The 22,387-nt window shown below is 40.2% G+C and overlaps 1 protein-coding gene across 1 annotated transcript; it reads right to left on the bottom strand.

Moving 5' to 3' along the window:
* Window positions 1-102: 102 nt before the first annotated feature.
* On the bottom strand, window positions 103-18,239 carry BPHL (biphenyl hydrolase like). The gene is made up of 7 exons (XM_061449368.1): window positions 18,099-18,239; window positions 15,415-15,518; window positions 12,707-12,873; window positions 8,046-8,199; window positions 5,403-5,534; window positions 2,717-2,840; window positions 103-313 (listed from the first exon to the last, which is right to left on the bottom strand). Exons 1-7 carry the CDS (start codon window positions 18,191-18,193, stop codon window positions 226-228), a joined length of 864 nt encoding a protein of 287 aa, XP_061305352.1. The 5' UTR covers window positions 18,194-18,239; the 3' UTR covers window positions 103-225.
* Window positions 18,240-22,387: the final 4,148 nt, after the last annotated feature.

The raw sequence follows: 22,387 nt of genomic DNA, 5'->3' as shown, positions 1-22,387 counted from the left end.
TCTTAACATAAGTTTAAAAACATGTCAAATCTTGCAGCACAGTGGTGCACGCTGATCTACTGAGAGGCTTACATTTTATCAAAATTATGGTTTTCATGCAAATATCTTTCACATTTTTTTAATTACAGGATTCAAGCCTTCCTGTAACTTGAATGAAAATTGAAAGCCTACTAGAATTCCCAAACAAAGCAAAAAGAAACACCTCCAGGTTGTTTCCTACTCTTTTCAGCGTAGGAAGTCTTCCACCTCTCTGTTGAAGTCCTCTGCAAAACGCAGGTGTAGATTATGCTTTCCTTCTGGCATCAGAAGCAGCCTTAAAAGAGAAAATCAGACACTGAATATATGTTTTATTCTGTGAGCATAGGTAATTATAATATTTGTTGCCTTTTCCTTGCTCTTGTTTACCCAAGTACAGAACTGAAGTAACTCTTCAGTATTGTCCGTATGTGTTTCAGAATATGAATCACAGCAACAGTTGAAGCAAAAAGGACATACTACTCGCCCCACTTTGGGGCGGATAAACTAAGCTTAAAACCGATTTTTGTGTCCCAGTCCTAGTTTCTAGGAACCTTTCTGAAGGTCAGCAAAGAAGATAAGATTCCAAAAGTTATGCGAGCAGGATGCATCTTCAAAAGGTATGTGAAGTACCTGAGTTCTTTCCTCTTTTGGAGAAGAGGGGTTATGCTGGGCAGTGAATGCATTGAAGAGATCGCTACAGAAATTTAGATTTCACGTCACCACAGAAACTAAATTAGCATTTGAACTTTGTGTAATATGTCTGCAAAAAAAAAACAAAACAAACCAATCTAAAACTAACACATTCAGCCATTAAAGTAAAAAGGGAAGTTGGGATTTCTTACTTCTAAACTTTTGTTATAGCTATCTGTGAAGAAGGCTAAATCTTTGTAATACTGATACAAGTGTGACATGCCTAAAATGCTACTTGCCATTGCCTCCCATCTGGGAAAAACTTTACACAGCAGGTATGTACCTCTGCCATTTCTTCACGTGTGTGGGAAAGAAATTATTTGATCTTTTTGCATACTAAGCAATTTCAACAGAGCTAAAGCCATCTTGATTGGTACTTTACTGTGTTGTCTTCATGTCATCTAAGCCCCACTATAGCAAGGGGTATCTTTGTTCTTATCATAGAATCATAAAATGGTTTGGGTTGCAAAGAACCTTAAGGTCATCTAGTTCCAACCCCCTGCCATGGGCAGGGATGCCTCACCCTAAACCAGGTTGCTCAAAGCCCCATCCAACACTGCCAGGGATGGAGCACTACCCACTTTTATGTGCAGCCTCTTCCAGTACCTCACCATCCTCATAATAAATAATTTATTATATCTAACCTAAATCTCCCCTGTTGGTGGTGACCAGTTTTGTTTTGTCTTATGGAAAAGAACAATAGTGTGTGAACATGTCCAGCTCTTCTAGTACTTCTGTCTGCACTACATTGTCTGCTTCTTCAAAGACCAAGCAGCATGGAGGTGCACAAACCTATAGCAGTATGTATGCTATTTGCTACTGCTGTTAAGCCACTGCAATGCGATTCAACTCTAGCCATGCAAATACAGAATCATGGCTTACTCTTGCCATGAGAGAAATAAGCAATGTTTTGCACTACAATTGTCAGAAGCCGTTTCTACTTTACTGCTAGATACAAATAAAAGCAAGAAAAGCTTGCTTTCTTTTTTCATGGTAAAAGCATGTGTTAATGAAAATATGTTAAATTTAAGGTTTCCCTTCTGCTTTATAATAGACCATGTCATTTCCAGTGCAACAAGAGAAGAATGGGACCGTGTACCTCAGTATTAATTTCTGAGAACAAAATTAGTCTGATTTCTGAAAAATAGAGGGGAACACTTCAGCACAAAGACATGCAAAGAATCAATTTACATTTTATTGGATACCAACTTCTAACAGTTTTCTCCTTGGTTTGTCTTCCAAATAGAAGCTATTAGATCACTGCCTACTTTTTTTTTTTTACTTCCCTTAGCCTCTGGAGCATTTCAGAGCTCAGTGAGACCTAACAGGATTATAGGAGCTCTGATCAGGGCATGTGGGAGTAATTAACTAGCAGACATGCCATAAAACACCTGTATGTGATCACCAGAAAGATCTCTTGTTCTCATCTTCCCTGTGGTGTAATGCATTTTTATGAGCAGTGGGGCTGACTTAGAGGAAAACATACAACTCATTTTTTCACTCAAAATTCCTAGGACAGTTGGAAAAAAACAACTTTTGAGGTGGTTGTTCACATCAACAAGGCAGAACAAATATCAGTATTCTCTGCTTCCCTCCAGTAACTGAGAGTCTCTCTCCATTCACAGCGTTTAAGTTCATTGGTCTACTGATAGGGACAGAAACAAGGTCTCTTGCAGCAAAAGGAATGCAATGGCCCTAACAGAAACAGAAGAACTTTGCTTTTTTCAACAAATGCTAGGGACTGGTTCTGCATGTGAAGTGGCAAGAGGAAAAAGATCTTGCTTGATTTCTCCTGGAGGACTTTAAGAAGGAGCTTATTCAAATATTACACTTTCTATATTGTAAGAAAAGTCCAGCTACATTCTTTGCATTGTAACTTTATAGGGAAGTCTAGAATAGCTCTGTTTATGGCAGAGACAACTTGTTCAAATACTTTATTTTGTTTTACACTGTGGGTTTGAACCGCTTCATTTCTTCAACAACGGCTTATAACTACCATATAACTTACCGAGAGCCTTTGACGTGCTTATGAATGTATTCTGCATGAGCTTGTGGAACCAAACAGTCTTTCTCACCATGAATTATAAATGTGGGACATTTAATATCTGGCAGCAACTCTTGGCAGATATTACCTAAGGTGAAAACAAATGAAAATCACGCTTTGTTTTAAAATAGTACGAAAGGCTGAAACTGCTTCTGTAAAGGACTGTGAATTTCACTGGGTTCTAGCTATTGCCCCTCTTTATGGCTAGCATGCAGTGAATTTATAGAACTATGTAATCAGGACTATAATTAATGTTTCTTTCTCCAAAATGTTACTTCACTCGAAATTGTTTCATTAATGGTTGCCAGCACAAATGGCTAGATAGAATGAAGCAGTGCTCTCCCACATTCCCCCCAGGCTGCCTTTGGCTGTTCAAAGCAAATACATGCATCTCTCTCCTGGCTTTGTTCTTTTCAGCCTTAGAGTCCCACTGCGTTCATGTTAATGCTACATTTTGTTACATTGGCTATCAGGTTACAACCTTTGCTACTTTTACCAACAAATTACCTTAGGTTGTATTCATGCTTATGCTGTTGTATTCTAGACCCCTAGCTGTCTGCAATGAATAACCATTTAATACAGATTGTACTAAAACTATTCAAAGATTATTCTCCCTGCCCATTCACCTTACAGAACCTCAATGCTTTCTTTAATCTCATGAGAAGTAACTTATATTCTTAAAGACTTCTATTTTCCTTTCTTTTTTCCTCGTTAGTAATCTAGTTCCCAAACTGCCTCGCTTTCCATGCTCTCACAAGAGAATCTTTGGTCAAAACAAACTCAATGAGTTTTATGTTCCATTTATCTTTGTGTTAACTTTGTGCTATTTGTAGTTGTCTCCTTGCAGCTACCAACAGTTTACAGTTAATGCTCATATATGCTACACTTCCCTTAGCTCTAAAGTCATATACTGTTCCACAATTTTCCCAATTGTTTGGTTATTTATATAGTCTTGCAGTTCTACTGGTTACATACAGTTCTAAAACATCTACACAAATGTTGACTATTTTTCAGAACATGTAACAAATAACTTTAGGATATTTACCCAAGGACAGAGTTGGTAGTCAAATTATTATTTCCCAGTTTCCAGTCCTGAAACTGTTTTGTACTATAACCACTAGATTATATTTACTCCAAAACCATAGAAAAGCGAGAAGAATCTTGAATTTTGCAGCTTTATGCAACTTAGTTTTATTAAGTGTAGCACCTTCTAAAAGTTCATCTCTTATGGCATTTCACACTGAAAGCTCTCCTTTTTAGGGTGAATAGTCTATTTCTCAAAAAGAAGTCAAGTTGAGTTTTTGACCAACAAAGGTTTTGCTGCCCTCCTTTTCTTTCTGATGGGCTTTACTAACCCCTTTGCTTGTATTTGCCACATCTGCACCTTTTGTGCAGCATGTCTTTAATTCCAGGGAGGCTTGCTTGTAGTCTAAAGTTGCCCTCCCCAAGCTATGTCTGGAAAAGAACACGTAGCCTGATAATCACTCATCTTTTTAGCAAATGCTATAGACTTCTCCCAATATCTGACCCAGTTACAGTATCTAGGTAATTCAGGTTCTTGTTACATGCTTCCAGGTGGCTTGTTTTCCACAGTCACCTCCATCTCAAGAGTGTCTGAAGTATGTGCAGACAGTAGAAAGATATCACAGCCAGGGTTTCACCAGCCTGGGCTTTGGACTTAAAAATAAACTAGTTTTAAGGAGATGTATTCTAGAAAGGGTAAAACAAAATCCGATCCTAATTTGTTACATCACTCTACTGGGAGAAATTCTAATACCATGTTGCTGATCCCATACAAAACTTTTTGGAAAAAAAAAAAGAATCAAAGGAATGTTTTCCCTGTAGTACCTGCTGTTAACATATGTCACCTTCTGTCTTTCATTCTGAGAGCTAAGGGAAAACGTGTATAAGAGAATTACAGGCTCCTTGTTTTATGTATTGGGTACATTATGTATTTTTGCTTTAGGCAAATTAAAAGCATTTTTCCTCTGAATTAAAACAGAACAGCAGGTTATTATTCACGATATCCTTGGCTGCAAAAGTCTATGTAGAATAATTGCAGAAATCTTCAAAGATAAACATTTAATAATTGGCTAGTTTAACTACTCTTTTTTTAATTTTTATTTTTAAACACCTAAGTTGTGTAAATATTGGGTTTTGAAATTGTTCTGTTAATCTTGAGTTCCCCAAATCTGAACTTCCTTCTTTTTTAACTTGTATACACTAGGTTTGAAATTGTGCTTCAGCTCCTGTTTGCAGAAACTGGAGTGAACACATCTCTCTTTGGGGATACTTAACATTGTCACTAAGAGCTGATCCTTTGACACTGAGAGAGGAGAAAAAAGCTTGAGCAGAATCCCTCCTGTTCAGTCTGTACAAAAGCAATGATTTAATAATGTTGTTTTGTGATGGTAGAAGAGGAGAGACTCATCAGCTAATGCTTCCTATAAATTGTTTTCCTCCCGTACCTTGCTGGTTCTGTGAACAATCTACAAAATAACTGCTTTATTTATGAGTGTGAGTCAGACCCAGCTTTTAATGCCGTATTCAGAGTCCTTCTTTTACTGGCTGCTAGGAGTACTGTTAGTTTTTTTCATCCAGAACTGGCTGCTACTATAATTGCTTCAGTTTAGCGTTGTAAAAGCCTTACCATCTGTATTTTCAGCAAAGCGAGATATTCCATCTACCCAAGCCTCGCAGGTTTTTGCTAAGTACTTATGCCCATACATCTCTTCCAGGGGTTTCTTGACCTTTTCACTCCATTTTGAAACATCTCTGATGCCTGCATAAAATAACATTGAAATATGTTAAGTCCTTCCCAGCAAGAAGGTGTAACCCAATACTGATACGAGTAAATTTTTGAACTAAATTGCAGATGTGTATTTCAAACTAGAAACTGTACTGAATGGTTTTGAATAGTTCATAGTACAGAAAATAAAGTAGTTTTACAATCTCTGTTGGAGTATTTCTGAGTTGCAGAAGAGCCTCTTGTTATTACAAGGTTACAAGGAACAACAGAAAAAAAAACCCATGCTCAATAATCAAAGGACTCTGTCCTAGAACTTAGAATCATAGAATCATAGAATCATAGAATCATAGAATAGTTAGGGTTGGAAAGGACCTTAAGATCATCTAGTTCCAACCCCCCTGCCATGGGCAGGGACACCTCACACTAAACCATATCACCCAAGGCCTCATCCAACCTGGTCTTGAACACTGCCAGGGATGGAGCATTTCTTTTTGGAAGGCTTGCAGAAAAGGAGTTTAAGGAGGTACTTTTGTATAAGACGGGGTCTGTTTTACAACTGTGTGCCAGAGCTGGCAATTCATTTTTATATCCTTCAGCCTTTTTCTTTGGCTCATGGATGGAATTTCTTCCATAGCTTCTACCAATATTCAGATATTCAGAGGAAGAAAGCTCTTACTAACACATTCCAGCAGGATGACATCATGGTACATTTGCCATAGTCTTACAGGAAAACAAGCAACTCAGAGTCCTGTGACTCATGGCAGGCTGGCTAAAGCTGTACAAATAATCTGACATTCTAGGTATTTATTTATCAGATTTACTAAACTTTTCCCCTCAGAAGTTCAGTACTGCTCACAAACCAGATACCCACAAGGCTGACTTTCACTGAACCATACTTCAGCTGTACAAGTCTCTATTGATAAAGCCCAAAATAACGTTGGCATAGCAGAGAACCTGAAAGAGACCTGAGTACTAGGTTGTCAAACTGCAATATACGCCACTAGATGAGCTTTTAATTGGTTTCAAATGGGAATTAAGGGAAGAAAGGAGTGAGATGTTAATTACCGAGCGCAACTTGCTCAGCCAAATGAGCAAGGTAGCAGTGACTGGAAGTGTTTTTAACAGCATCTGATCGGAAATGAGTTTGCTCACCCCAGGCAACCTGTTACTGAACAGCTGTTTCTCTTCTAGAAACTGCAGTTTTATCTTTGTGGCTAGCCTTAATTTAAAAAGGGGAGGGGGTTGGGGAAGCCAATATTGAAAGGACACAGGCTACCAAACAAATACCTTTCTCTGCTACCATGCAACTGAGGTGCACTGATGGGCCAGCTGTAGAAGGTTTGTGCTGGTACTCTCTGAACGCCATCACACACAGAGAGATATTGAAAGCAACAGTCCATGAAGAGGCCAAAGGTCAGCACTGCTGTAGGTGCTCCATGTAAAGTAAGACTTCTTTTTTTATTTCTTTTTTTTTTGTTTGTTTGGAGGGGGGTGTGATTGGTTTGGTTTGGTTTTTTACATTTTAGCCTATTGGCTAATACTAACTGATATGCATTTTATAATTATATAAATATAAAAGCATCTAAAGAAATAAAGCAGCACTTTTACAGAACTAAAAATAACTTTTTTTACTGAACTAAAAAGTATACTACTACCACTGAAAGTGCTTTAGTATAGGTAAGTACACCTGTGCAATACGTATTTATACTTGTAATTTGCTGAAGCCAGCCAGCTAGATTTCACAACTGGTATAAATCAAGTTCCAATCACTAAAATTAAACTATACTAGGTGATTTTTGTTGAGAGCGTGCATAGTTAACTCTTAATTCCTAATTGCAAAAGGAAATATGGTCCCTTTCTGAGTTCACTAGCAGTTTTTGCTATTTTCCTTTAGAGTGCCAAGTGATCTGATTCTATTTCATATAAGTAGAACAAGTATCAGAAATCCCATGTTTTTTCACTTTGGAAAGGTTTTGTAACCACAATAATTAACTTCAAAGGAATGCAAATTAGAAAGGCATCCTGGGACATTTTGAATGATTCATTTGCTTCCTGTACTCAAATGGTATGAGCTTGTTTTCTTACTGCTCTTGTATTATATAGGCCCTAGAGGCAAAAGCTGTTATGTGCTAGCCCAGTGATTTTCTGTGGACCTTGTCTGAAGGTTGTGCAAGATGTGAGAAAAGAAACTAAGCCTAGGGTCAATAATATTATTAGGTATTTAGTTTTAGGAATTTGTTACAGCAATAAAAATTTGATTTGCTGAAAATGACTGATAAGCTATTATGCTTTTTCAGTAGTGTAAGTTAGGAAAGACTTGTTACAAATTCTATTATATTACCACTAGAGTAATTGTTAGGGAGTTTCTCACTAACACTTTCATCTATCCCTATACTTAGCTACTTAGTGAATTTTGTGTCTTGTTTCTTTAGTTTTATTGTGTCCTCCACTCTGTAGCCACTTAGTTATTACATGACTAAGATTCCTAGGTCAAGAAGAAATGAAAACAATTTATTTAGGATACGATATTCAGTTTGTACGTACCATTATAAATTCTCACATCCTCTTGAGTAACGCTGACATTTGCTCCCCAGACAACCAGCTTGTGGATAAGAGTTGGATACTTTGCAGCTGCAATGAGTGCTGTAATTCCACCATCACTCCACCCCAGCAAAGAGAACTTCTTAAATTTCAATGCCTTGATTTGTATAAGAAAATTATATGCAAATCATCAGCTGGTTTTATAAGCAAGTATCAAATAATTCTTGAAAATTAACTGTACAGATTTCGACACAACACTACATAGCTAATCTATAGTTAACTTTCATCATCAGAACAAATACACTTCCTTCTACACAAAAATACTTAAGAAAAGGTCAAATATTTAGACAACAAGAAACTATACCTGCCCTTCCAATTTTCCACAGCTAGTTACAGAAACAGGCAGTAGCCATATTAGATTCTTGCTGCATTTAAAAAAGGTCTCTTGAAATAAAGAAATACCTATTTACAACCAAAAGTAAAGACATTTTCAGAGAGCCTGATGGTATCTGTGGATTCTCTTAATATAAAGCAGGCAAAAACTATCACAGTGTGGGATGGTAGGTAATCCAAGACCCAGATGAATTCAAGAAAAAGACAAGTTTACGATTGATTTATTTTATTTATTAATTTATCAGTCTGTTCTGTAACAACAACAACAAAATGTAAAATATTTGCTACTGGATTGTATCAAGTTTTAGTCCCCGATTCACGTTTTCTGAAGCCTTTAAGTGTACATTTTAGCAGTTACTTCATGCTGAATTGCAATTCAAAACATTAATAATGAAATCCCTCCTCCTCAAAAAGGAAGACTTAGGGCAAAAAATATGACAAGCAAGACCTTAATTCATTCTGACTTGTACAATGCTTTCCACTAGAATTTGAAACCCTTGTTTCCTCATATACCGCAATCTGCGGTAGGGAAGACCAGCTGGTGACTCAAGAGAGGATTTTGTGTGTGTGACATTCATAGAATTATAGAATCGTTAGGGTTGGAAAGGACCTTAAGATCATCTGGTTCCAAACCCCCTGCCATGGGCAGGGACACCTCATACTAAACCATCTCATCCAAGGCCTCGTCCAACCTGGCCTTGAGCACCGCCAGGGATGGAGCATTCACAACCTCCCTGGGCAACCTATTCCAGTGCCTCACCAACCTCACAGTAGAGAACTTCTTCCTTGTATCTAACCTAAACTTCCCCTGTTCAAGTTTGAGCTCATTACCCCTTGTCTTATCACTACAGTCCCTGTGGCAAAGTCCCTCTCCAGCATCCCTATAGGCCCCCTTCAGATACTGGAAGGCTGCTATGAGGTTTCCATGCAGCCTTCTCTTCTCCAGGCTGAACAGCCCCAGTCTATCTTCATACGGGAGGTGCTCCAGTCCCCTGATCATCCTTGTGGCCTTTCTCTGGACTTGTTCCAACAGTTCCATGTCCTTTTGATGTTGAGGACACCAGCACTGCACACAGTACTCCAGGTTCAGTGGGCTAAGAGTGGGGAAGGTAAATGCACTCGGGAGCAAATGCATCTGAAGGTTGTGCAGGGGTGATACTCAATGGTTAAGCAGTATTTGCAGTTTTGTATATAGAAGACTCAGCTTGTGAACACTTGCAAACAAACACAAAAGTTTCAAAGGAGGTGTATGTTTTGTTTGTTGGGGTGGGGGTGTCAGAAATTACAGCTTTTTAGATGTGATTAAGGGAGATAGATACACTTTCAGAGGAAAGAAAAAGCAAGTGAATTGGATGAGTTGTGCTGGTGCTCAGTGTTTTGCTGTTGTAAGTACAGGCCTGGTTTTGTTTTGTTTTGTTTTTTTGTTTTTGACAGAAGAAAACAAAAAGGCAGGCAATGAGAGAAACAACTACAAAGAGAGAAAAAGCAGATTCTAGTCTGCTTGTAAACTTAACACTCAAGTGAGGCATAACCTTATCAGTCAGCTTGATACCTAGCAAACTTTTATCACTACAAGGCTTTTCTGGTTTTGGCTTCTTCCTTGGTTAGGTTTACTGTAGCATCGTGCAATATTAGGTTTCACTCTACTAAGCTGTAATTACTGAACAGAAAAGAAATATGGTACGGGAAAGAAAAGGATATGTAACGTAAGAGCTGACGGCAAGAAAATAAAAACTTGATTTTCAGCAGTTGAAAAAGTAGACTTTGTGACCCACTTTCACTACCATGCTGCTGAAGGGTTACTAGTGTCTAGGCAAGTTTCACGAGTTGGCAGGAGTGCTTGTAAAGCTGAAGTATTTGCTGTTGCTGCTGCTGTTCCCCTACCACCAATAGCAAATTATGGATCTCTGTGCTGGCTGATGGGTGGAATAGCTGATTAAAACCGTTGCTCCTCATGCCAGGGTTTTTGCCAGTGCTTCAGCTGAAATACATTTACCTCTAGTATTTCTCTTGTTTACTAGGCATTATCTTGATGTATTCTTTGGGTTCTCAGGATGCCTTTCCAGCAGGAGGAATTTAATCTATCCTTTGCAGCTTTCCAAAAAAACCCTGTGATGTAATAGATGTGTCGGATATGGTATGCATGTTTGCTTGCTTTGATCTGGAGGTCCTTACAGTACAGGCCTCTACCTAACACTGGCAACAACCTGACAGCTGGTTGTACAGCTGAATCTGTGGGTGATTTTGTGCTGGCTTTCCCCTGTAAGTGAGCAAAATCTCTTTTGAAATCACATGCTCCATTCAGACCTATGTGAAATGCAATCAAGCAATCACACGTGCTGTGACAAGTAACTTACAACAGTGAGTTGCAATAAAACAGTGCTCTGCACTGTGTGCTTTCATTAGATCACAGGGAGTATATCGCAAGTAAGGGTTGCAGTTGGTTTACCAAAACTTAGAGAAGTCCAAGCTCATCCTTTCACTAGGACAGTAGGGCTGAAGAGTAAGAACTTTTAAAATATCAACACTAATTATTTCCATAATAATTGGTTTAATGGTATTTGCCTTTGCTAGCATTAGGCATTTGGAGTGGAGCAAAGCGGACTTATTTCGATTATACTCCTTTTATTTCATGCAAACTCCTTCACAGAATGCATACATTGGTACAGAGCAGTGCCATATGCATCAAAGTGCTGAACACTCTGAAAAATTTCATCTTTCTGTTACTTTACAGAAACCTTGCAGGACTCACTCCTAGAGCAGAGGCATCAGAATCTGAAGAAGCCTAGAATAAGGGTTCTGAAGGCCCACCTATATGGACGGGTTTTTTGCTAAGTGTAGGCCAGATAATGTATCTAAACCATAAGCCCTCTGAAGAAGTTATGACTTTGTTTTATTCTCCAAATCCTAATTGGGATAATTCCTTGAGATTTGTGCTATCCTTCATGTTACACTAAAATAGAAGCAAGTTACCCATGCTTGGGAAGATTTTAATAATTTGTTATTATATGCTTATATCAATAAACATCTTCAAAAAAGCAGGATGTTTTGTCTTATTTGTTTAGGCAGCTTTAGAGATTGGTAGGCTGTTGTCTTGTTTAACTGGAAGCTACATGCTTACATTCTCTTTGGGCACAGATCTGTTTTCTATTTTGCATTTATTAATATTTGAACAGAGGCAGGAAAGGGGGTTACAACCATTTAGACTGAAAGTTTGTCACCTATCCATGGCAGCATTGTTATTTTCTTTGTTACTGTAGCAGAAGAAATCGGTGCATTACGGTGCAGAGATTGCATTTATGGTTAGAGGGCAAAACTGTGTCTTAATCCCGAGTCTGCTGTCAGACTTACTTTCTTTCACTACGTGTAATACTCCAGGAAGGCTGTGTTTCCAGTTTCAGATGGGTTTCTGCAGGGTTACTGCTTATTACAGAAATACAGTTGGAGTGTCTGAATCTTGTCTCATATTTCTGGAATTTTAATGGTCTACCAACTCTCTTAACTCCAAAAAGACTGTATAGCTTAATGTAACAAAGCCAAAATATTAGTTAAAACTAAACCAGAAAAAAGTGTCAGCACTTACATAAATAATAATAATAAAAGAGGAACAGAGAAATAAGAATAAAAAAGGAAAAGAGAAACACACAGATTTGAAATAAAGAATTCTGCAAGACAGAGAAGTAATAATAGCTTTGGGTCATATCCTTTCTAATCACAATAGCTGTATTAGTTACTAAGGTGTGGTATGGTCACAGGGGCCCTTTTATTTCTCACAAAAGTTATTTTGGTAACATGCTGTAAAATGCAAAGTGTCAAGTTAATGTTTAGAATAAAATGTCTCTCAAAATGGGCTGCTCAAGGCAAAATGCCAAGATTCTATCCTCTAGAAATTTTTCTAAAAGCCTTACACTATTCTAATCCCTTCAGCTAAAGCCACTTAGCATGGACTTTGTTTTTTATACACACTTTACCTAAACTTACATGGTTCTTGGCTGCGAACCTCTTAGGACAGGTCTTGGAATAAAAACATATTGTTTTATAATTTATTCCCACTGCTGAACCTCTATGTATACTGCAGAAGAAATGGAAGAAGAAAATATTTTCTAGAATAGTGTGCATCTGCTCAGTTTTAAGCCTTCATTTGTGTGCTCTTTTGCATAACTTTGCTAGAAACAACCAGCTTAACAGTACTCTTCTCCTCTAAATTTAAAGAAAATAGCTTTAAAACCCAAATATATATATAAAATAATAAAATCTGAGAATATATTTACCTGCATAAGATCCACAGCATCTTTTGCATCCCTCTCAAAGAAATCCGGAGGAAAGTCTCGTGATGGTGGAATGGACTGTCCATATCCTCGAGGATCCCAAGCAACAATTGTGAAAAGTTGCTTATTCATGGACTTAAGTTGTGGTCCAAAATCAGTTTGACTACTCCCTGAAACATATAATTTTTCTGTTATAGTAACCACTATAATACATGGTAGACATACTCTAAATGAAAACCTGCAGAAACTTGTGTCTTAATTCGAAGAAAGAGATTATCTATCAGCTGAAGTATACTGTATCTCTAATTGTAACCACTGCAAATCTCAGACAGGTAGTACCATAATAAAAATCTTTAGAACTATCTGTGGTATGCATAGAGCAAATAATTTCAGGTAGGTATGTAAGCTTACAAAAAACTAGGTTCTACAAATACGCTTTAATACAGAATCTTAAAATGCGTTACCTGGATATGGGTTTATCTTTAACAGATTTAAAGCAGTAGCACAATGGCCATTGCTGTTTACCTGGACAGCACAGGTGAAACATGAAAGTGGAAGAATATACTGACTAGCAACAAATTTGTAAGTGAAAAAGCACAGTGTGAGACAGTTGTTCTTACTCAATAGACACTCCTGTGAGAATACTGGCGCTTAAAGCTGAGCTTTAAATGATTTGTTGCCCGAGGAGACAGTGTTGACACAAAAGCATAAAACTAACTTTTGATTTTCTAACATGTATATTACCAAATTATGCCAAATACAGCCAATTTTCTGATGCAGAACAGTTCCTTTTATTGGTGGCTCAGATCTTGAAAGAACTGAAAAAATAACATACTCTAGTCTATTGCACTAAGTTATCTTTGAATGATAGCTTAGCATGAAGAAGGTAAGACTGCAATTTCTTATTTGCATTATGGACATGTGGTAACAGTATCACATGCCACTTGATTAGAACCTATTCGGATCTAATACATTCAAATGATGTAAATAAAATATCGCATTGGTTATCTATTATTACATTAAAAAGGCCTTTTAAGGGCATTTAGGGTTTGTTTGTTTACTTGGAGAAATGTTCTTGGATACCTCCTCCTCACCATCAACAGGTCTAAATGATAAAAGAGGCTGTGTATAGAACGCTGTGTGAGCTGACTACAAGCCTGGCATGATCTCTTGCAACACCAATTAATAGCAAGCCAGAAGCAAAATATCAGGTTGTTTGAAAAATACCAATGCAATCTTACTAATATGAATCACGTATTTTTACACAGGCTTTGTATGAACTTCTGCACTAGCATGCACATGCTTGTTATGCTGTATTCTGTAACTTAAAACACAAGGCTGAGAGTAGATCAGAATGCTGTTTTCTTAGTTTTTTTTCTATCTAGAAAGAGAAACATCACTTTTGTTTTAATGTAGCTTACAAACAGTCTAGAGACTAATTAGTTCTGTTGACCTAAAAGCATTTATTTTGTTACCAACATACTTACTAGTCTGTTAATACTGTAAACAGTAGAAAATAATATAGAAAACTCAGTACAAAGGGGGAAGTATGTGACAATCAGAATGTAAAGCTCACCCTCAATCTGCAAGACCACTACACCATAAAATGAATAATGGTAAAGATACTAAGCCTATTACTGTTTGTAATAGTGTTAACTGCATAATAGCAATGTGCACCTAATAACATTACTTGCAACTGAAGAAATACACTGTTAGTATTTAAAGAGTTAGCATTGGCAACAGAATTACCAGTTTAAAAAGCTATTTAAAATGGAGAGGTTAAAATATATTATTACTAATGCACCCCATTAACTTCCTTCCACCCTGTGCTTGAGAAATCTTTGAAAGAAAGAACCACTTGAAAATGTTGCTGCCAAGAACAACAAATGTTTCTTGCTCTTCAGTTCTTGACATTCTACCATTTTGATCCAGCAATTCAGTTAAGTATAAACCCTAGTCTGAGCATGGTTCTATGGACAGCCTGCCACAAACAGTTAGTAAGTCTGATTGTTCTTTAGAACTGCAGGAAACCAGAAAAAAAAAAAAAAAAAAAAAAAAGAAGTGCCTCTGTTAATTTTAAAAGATTGTTATCAAAAGCAGTGGTCTCGATGGACAGATACAACTTAGTTAGCAGAACCTGTTGTCCATGTCAAAAAGCCATTGAGAATCTTAATGATGTTGCCCTGAATAATTAAAACATGAAAATATGTTTTTAATCAAAAAGTCAGTCTCAACTGTGCCTCTTTCACTATGATAATAATCTGCAAGTGCTGCATTATATCTATTACCTGAATTGGAATGCACCTAATTTCTAAGAAGGAATGCATAATTCAGTCTGTGTAACAAATATAGCTGACCTGATTTCCCCCACTCTGTTATTTTGCACCTGTACTTTGTGCATTTTAGCGATTTGCCACCTGTGCTGGACACCCCCTTTGCACAGTTAAATCCAAAAGTACAAGTGACTACTACACCAGTCAAGACATTGTATAAAAGGTGGCTGGTGAGACAAATGAAATCTTTAAAAACTGTAAACTGACCATAACAACTCCACCTTTTCCTATCTATTGCATGTGTAGAATTTTTTTTTTAATGACAATGCTCCATAATCAGGTGTTGAACATATTATAAAATAGTTTTGTGCATTCTAGTTTGAGACCGGATGGAGAAGGAGGTGTTTGCTCTACAAAGATAAGACAAAATCTCCAGACCTAGCATTCCGGGAAGCAGAAGAACTGCATGGCTTCCTTCTCCTGTCTGCTGATAATGCAGGTGGACTCCATTCACTTGGACTTTGGCAGATGTTATTGAAGTACTAGGGATGGGGGAAGGGGAGAGAAACAGGAAAACATAATAAGTTAATTCTCATTACTACATGGTCCTTCAAGGAACACAGAATAATTACTTTTTCTAAGTATTAACAACAACGCAGTGAGATTTAAATGGCCCATGTACCTTTCATGGGTGCACAGAAGACTAAATAAGTTACCAGGAGCAGAGAAGTACTCAGTTGTGACCACTGTGCTTGGGTTTCACGAATGTAGTTAAATTACTTTAAGGCGAGAAAAAAAAATCTTGACTGTGCAACAATGGGCATAGAAAAACAGCTTTACACAGCCACAGGAACATATTGAAAAAAATATACCAGAGAGGAGAAACCTCATTCTGTCACAGCATGGGGAAGACATTCAGAGCAGACCTGCAGAGAACGACTTGGGGGTGTTCTTGGGGGTGTTGGTTGATGAGAAAGTTAACATGAGCCAGCTTCAGTGTGCACTTGCAGCCCAGAAACCAACCATATCCTGGGCTGCATCAAAAGGAGCGTGACCAGCAAGCAGGTCGAAGGAGGTGATCCTGCCCCTCTACTCTCCTCTTGTGAGACCTCACCTGGAGTATTGTGTGCAGTTCTGGTGTCCTCAACATCAAAAGGACATGGAACTGTTGGAACAAGTCCAGAGGAGGGCCACGAGGATGATCAGGGGACTGGAGCTCCTCCTGTATGAAGACAGGCTGAGGAAGTTGGGGCTGTTCAGCCTGGAGAAGAGAAGGCTGCGTGGAGACCTCATAGCAGCCTTCCAGTATCTGAAGGGGGCCTGCAAGGATGCTGGAGAGGGACTTTCCCACAGGGACTGTAGTGACAGGACAAGGGGTAATGAGCTCAAACTTGAACAGGGGAAGTTTAGGTTAGATACAAGGAAGAAGTTCTCTACTGTGAGGTTGGTGAGGCACTGGAATGGGCTGTCCAGGGAAGCTGTGAATGCTCCATCCCTGGCAGTGTTCAAGGCCAGGTTGGACAAAGCCTCGGGTGAGATGGTTTAGTGTGAGGTGTCCCCGCCCATGGCAGGGGTTTGGAACCAGATGATCTTAAGGTCCTTTCCAACCCTAACTATTCTATGATTCTATAGCTTCTGAAACAAATGGTGTTCACGTTGTGGTGAGTTACTGGAGCAGGCTGCCTAGAGAAGCTGTGGCTGCCCCATCCCTGGTACTGTTCAAGGCCAGGTTGGACAGGGCTTTGAGCAACCTGGTCTAATGGAAGGTGTCCCTGCCCATTGCAGGGGGGTTGGAACTGGATGATCTTTAAGGTCCCTTCCAATCCAAACTATTCTATGAGTCTTTTGTTTTATCATTCATTTCGACACTTTTATTTGATCATAGTTCTCACCATAGCAAATGAGCACCTTGCTCTTCCTAAATTTTACAGAAATATGTGATTTTTTTTCTTCAGATAAATAATTGCCAAAACCTTTTCAAGTTCCTAACAAAACAGAAATAATCACCATCTTTCTACCTTTCTTAAAAAGTTACCAACATGCAGTTTCAACAGACAAGGGATATATATTCTGCTTTCCTGATTCAGAAGCTAGATTTTTTTTTTATACAGTTCTGCTTTTTTTTTTTTTAGGATTAATTATTAACATCAGATGCTTGAGAATTTTGCTGAGCTTGTGATGTTTTTTTTTTTATTCTAGGATTGTGCCTTAGTGTGAGGTTTAGTCCAGGAGTTTCACATAGAGAGTATTTTCAATACTTTCTGGACTAAGAACAAATGAGTTGGGTTTTTAAGTGCTGAGGAACTGTACTTGAAGTGGCTACACCTAAGGCAGATTCGGTCTTCAATACACCAAGTTTCTGTGAGTATGAAATCACTTCAGTAAGCTCAGTTAGCATGGTCACTTCTGTCAAGATTTTATAAAGACTGCATTTCCCATTGGTTGGCATAATCGGAAAACATGTTAAAACAAAACAAAATGATCCCCCCCCACACTATTTTGTAACTGAATTAGTAATGTTAATTTTTATAGCTCTTGAGAAGCACTGGATACATACTGCCTGTTTACCAAGACAGCACAGCCGCAGAGTAGGCAGCTCTTGTACTGCGCTTTGCCCTGGGAACTACCTTTCTGTTCCAGCTGTGCTACCATACAACCTAGTTTTTATCTGTGCGGTTAATGGGGGTGGGTGAAATACATGGTATTACGTCTGACTTTCCTCAATATGATTTGCAGAATAAGCAGTATTATATACATTACAAATGCGCATTCTTTTCGTTACCTCGGAGATGTCCAGCAAACGCCTTACGATGGCAGCGTTGCAAGGGGGAAACGGACTCGCAGAGGGGAGGGTGACAGGTAGTGACGAGAAGGGGTGGTGGAGCTTGTTAGCACAGCTCCTTGCAGCACAAGGGAAAGCAGAAGCAAGCACCTCAGAGCCACCATTTTGTCAACCGCCCCCCAATCTAGTGTACACCCCCCTCTGCTAAAACGCTGTTCGCAGACACACCGCGGTGACACCCACCCGGGCCTGTCAAATACCGCCTTCCCCAAGCGAGGGACGAGGGAGCCGGAAAAGGAAGGAAGGAAGGAAGGAAGAAAGAAGGCGCTGTGGTTTTTACCCGTAGCAGGCGGCCGGTCCCCGGGGCATGAGCGGCGCGGCCCGGGCGGGCAGCAGCAGCACCCGGAGGGCCCGACCTGCGCTCCGCCGAACCATTTTACCCACCGAGGCCGACCCCGCGGGGAGAGAAGAGAGAAAGGGAGGCGGGGCGGCCTCGGTGGGTAGAACCCGCCCCGCCTCCCTTTTTTTCTCCTGCCGCCGCCAGGCAGAGCAGCAGCCCAATCAGCTGCAGGCCGCGGCTGCAGTACGGCCCAGTGAGCACCTCCGTGGGAGGCAGAGTTCCACCTCGACACAGCTCCACCCGAGGTGTCCGCTGGGAGCGAAGATCCCTGCCGTGGGGGATGCAAGGGACCAAGTCTTGAGCACCTGCACCTCTGCCCATGAAGCAAGAAGCTCCGTAGGCTGTGAGAAAACAGAAGACATGGTGGTCATCTGTGACTCCAGGTCTGCCTGGAGAAAGGCTCCCTGGGGTAGTTGCATCAGTGAGGACAGCTCTGGGGACTTGCAGCTCCCATAAGGAGCATGCTAACCCCAGGCATTTAGCAGCAATCATTAACCCTGCCTCACCAATGGTGCTTTCAGGGCCTGCTGAGAGCACTAACCTCCTGGCTGAGGGCTTTGGCCTGGCAAGTGCCCATACTACATGGGGCCACCCACCTCTGGAGCAGCCTGACTGCCTTCGTTCACCACAGCATTTTGTCTCACTTTCCTCATGACCTTCTCACTGGTGGCTCACAAAATACCAAGGAGATTGGCCGCTTTCCCTGGTGTCTGCTTTCCAAGTGTGGAGGAGGACTGTCCAGTCTGAGTACAGCTGGCCAGAGCGATGGTGGAGAGGGCTGTGAAGGTAGTGAGGAAAATAGACAAAAGCTGTAGAGCTGGTACTAGGCTTGAAACAGCCTTATACTTGGATGAGTGGGATTTCCTCAAGACAGGTCAGTGTCATGTGTTTACTCCAGCCCAGCGGGAGCTCAGTGACTGCTCAAGTGTCAGTCTTCCCACTGTATTGCCATTTGTTTGCATGGGATTAAGAAGTCTTACAGGTAAATGACTGTCTTAAATCCCAGTGCATAAAGAAATTAACTGTGTGAGCGTACAGGTTCAGTTTATCCCCTGAGCAGATCAAACCATTTAGGATTATGGTCTTTAGTATGGCTAATTACAAGCAATCCATCATTAGAACAAGCTGTCTTCACTCTTGCCTGGTGACATCTACAAGCCCTTACAGTTTTTTTGGTTGCTAGGTCACTTTCAGAGGCTCATTTTTTGTGTGTCACTGTCCACCTTTCTTTCTGGTGGAAAATCACTGAGGGTGATGGTTGACTATAGGAAACTATGGGTATAGGTTGACTACAGGTGTTTAAGAAAGAGGTAGCTTGGTCTTCTGCCACACTAACTGGTTTGGTTTGTTTTTGTTTTTTTTTTTTTTCTTCTGAATTGTGCAATTCCTTCAAATCAAAAAGGGCTCCTACCTCATGTATCGCTATGAGCTTCAGAGGGAAAGGTCTCAATCCTGTATCCAAGTTCATGCCTGTTAAAATGCTTTTCAATCTACCTGCATATCCTCTAACTACTATGACTGATGGAGATGTAACACATTCTCAGAACCTGTGCTGAAAAACTGAGTGATAAGGTAGAAAGCATCCATCGTACAATGTAGGGGCAGGGCAAGAGATAATTAGAAAGGTAAAACCAGAAGCCCTCACCAAATAAGAGAAAAGGAAGGTGGGCAGGTTTATGTATCACTTAAAAAAAGGATGGGGTAGTTCCAGATGGGATAACCCCGTTGTCAGTGTGACAAAAGCTGCATGGTCCCTTTGTAGAAAAGGCTGTCATAGATGAGGTGTTGCACCGTGTGTCATCTCCAGGCCTTCCATCACAGTCTGTAAAGTGGCCATTCCTGTCCCAAGTGCCTGGACCATGCCATCCCTCCCACAGTGAGTGTTCTGCCTTCTTTGGCCTGAGAAGAAACAAACTAACATGGCGGTTGAACAGAAATGGCACTGGCTAAAGACTCTTTTCTGTATATGTAAGGAAAATGACTGGCACCATGAGGGGCGACAGGAGAAAGCTGCTGTAGAGGAGAAAGTTGCTGTCTCAGTCCACAGGGCAATGGCTGGAGAATCAACTATTCTAGCTGTAGAAACAGGATTCTGCCAAGGTTGGATGCAGCTGATGGATGATCTAGGGACAAAAAGAGTGTAAATTCACAGATTCAAACTGTTCAACGTATTCAGTTCACCAGAACTTGTCAGTAAAGCAGTTTTAGACATAATGATGGGCAACTGGGAGAATTAAGTATTTCAGCCCAACTATTTCCTCAGAAAAGTTCTCCTCATAAATTACTGCCTGAGAGGAGAGAAAATGCTTTGAGCAAGACAGACACAGACTTACTCTTGCACAGCCTGTGAAAGAGTTGAGAACAACTGGGGCACTAGTACTCCTGTTCGCTCCCATAAAACATTTTTATTTTTCTAGTTACTGCTTGATGGTTCAGTTTCTGGGAACTATTTCTGGCTATTGCATGGAAAAGAAAAAGAAAACAAACACATTTAAAAGAGGTAGCACTGCTCTGCTGGTGATGTCTCCCCAGACCCAGATTTCCCTTTCCCTCTCAACTGCCCTGTAATTATTTTACCCCCCCAGGGTGTTGTCCCATCTCTCCAGTAGGGTCATCTCTACAGTCAGAAACTTGTGCTTAATGACAACTTCTGGCTGCTGCTGTCAGAATTATGCAAGCTCTCAAGGGCATCACTGCTGCACCCTCGGACTTTGTCACCTGTGATGAACCCTCACAGTCCCTGCAGCCAGGCTGCACTGTCAATGGTACATGGATTTGTTCCTTACAGAACTGAACAGTAGTGAAAAGGGTGATTCAAATACCATTTCCAAGCCCATAAGTATTTTCCCAAACTTCTTGCGAGGGACAGAATTGCAGAACAGTGCGATCTTTCAATTTGCCCATTAAATTGCAAGGGACAAAGTAGCCTTATGACTCCTGGTTGGATGGAAAATATGTGTCTACTATTTTTGTACTTCCCCATGTTGTAGAAAATCTAGAAAAGACCTAGTCATAGGTCTTTCTAGACCTGACATAGAGGAGTATGCAGACAATTTGAGACATGCTGGAAGATCAGACAAAAAGAGTAATTCTAGGTCTCCAAAGGCATTAATTTCATCCACACATGAGATTCTTCTATCAGCAGCAATGATCCCATACAAGACATCAGAATCATTACCATTAGCTAGGCTTTAAATCTGGAGCTTTTAAGGAGAAGCTAATTTGTCAGGACCATCAGTGCACTAATAGGCTTTAATGGCCACTATCAGCCTCAGCTGAGGTGTCTCCCATTCATCCCTTCTGCTCCTGGGCCAAGGAGCCTCATTTCAGCTTAGCACAGGGCCATCAGTTCCTGCCTTAGCTATGTTCCAGCCATATCTGTGTCTGGTTCGGGTCCCTTGTGATCCAGGTACTGTTGTAGACCTTGATTCTTGCTGTAGATTTGCTTCTTGAGTCTGTGTACATATTGACTGATCATTTTTGCCCCTTTTACTTTAGCTACTTCTATGAAGTGCAATATCCTGCTATTTTCATGCCTTTGTAAAAAGAATGTCTCCTTCACAGGTTGACCACCCGAGAAGGAGAAAAAAGATGTGTAATTTCTAAGCACTTCTATTATATACCTCCCAAAGTATAAAGATGGTGACCACACTGGGAACATAAGCCAGATCAATTTAATGATCAATGATTCTATTGTGTTACAAGTCATTACCATAAAGTACAATGAGACAAAAACCTTAGCCCAAGCCGACACTTGAAAAACACTAACACAGCAAATACCAGATGCAAGTAAGGTATACTGAAACTGTGAGATCAAGAGGAGCAACCTTGAGAGCCAATAAATCAGCATTGTGACGAGTGACTATTAATCCAGACAGATCTGTTGTTATCTCAACCCTTCGGGCCCCACGTTGGGCACCAAAAAGAAATGTCGTGCTTTAAACCCTAGCCAGACAGCTTGTTCACTCACTCCCAGTGAGTGGTGCCGGACTGAAAGCAATCGAGGCCCCCCCTGCCCCAGGGGCTCTCCCCTTCCCTACTCCCAAAGGGATAGGGAGGAGAATTGAAAGAGTGCAACTCCCACGGGTTGAGACAAGAACAGTCCAGCAACCAATGTACAACACAAATCACCACCACTACTACCAACGACAACAATGGTAAGAGAAAATAACAAGGGAAGAGAATACAATACCACCTGCCGAGAAACAAGTCCGACTCAGAAGCCCATG

This window comes from Pezoporus flaviventris, unplaced genomic scaffold, assembly GCF_033815535.1.
Source record: "Pezoporus flaviventris isolate CSIRO_AGI_PZ_B2104156 unplaced genomic scaffold, CSIRO_AGI_Pfla_v1 ptg000007l, whole genome shotgun sequence".
Taxonomy (NCBI): Eukaryota; Metazoa; Chordata; class Aves; order Psittaciformes; family Psittacidae; genus Pezoporus; species Pezoporus flaviventris.
This window is presented reverse-complemented; position numbering and strand designations above follow the sequence as displayed.

What these genes read in the sequence shown, in the direction of transcription:
- BPHL (XM_061449368.1), bottom strand. Translation starts at nt 18,193, where the DNA reads ATGGTTCGGCGGAGCGCAGGTCGGGCCCTCCGGGTGCTGCTGCTGCCC. An exon ending in GGACCGGCCGCCTGCTACGG is followed by an intron (nt 15,519 to 18,098) that starts GTAAAAACCACA and finishes CCCCATCCCTAG; the next exon opens with TACTTCAATAACATCTGCCA. An exon ending in TCTGCTTCCCGGAATGCTAG is followed by an intron (nt 12,874 to 15,414) that starts GTCTGGAGATTT and finishes TATATGTTTCAG; the next exon opens with GGAGTAGTCAAACTGATTTT.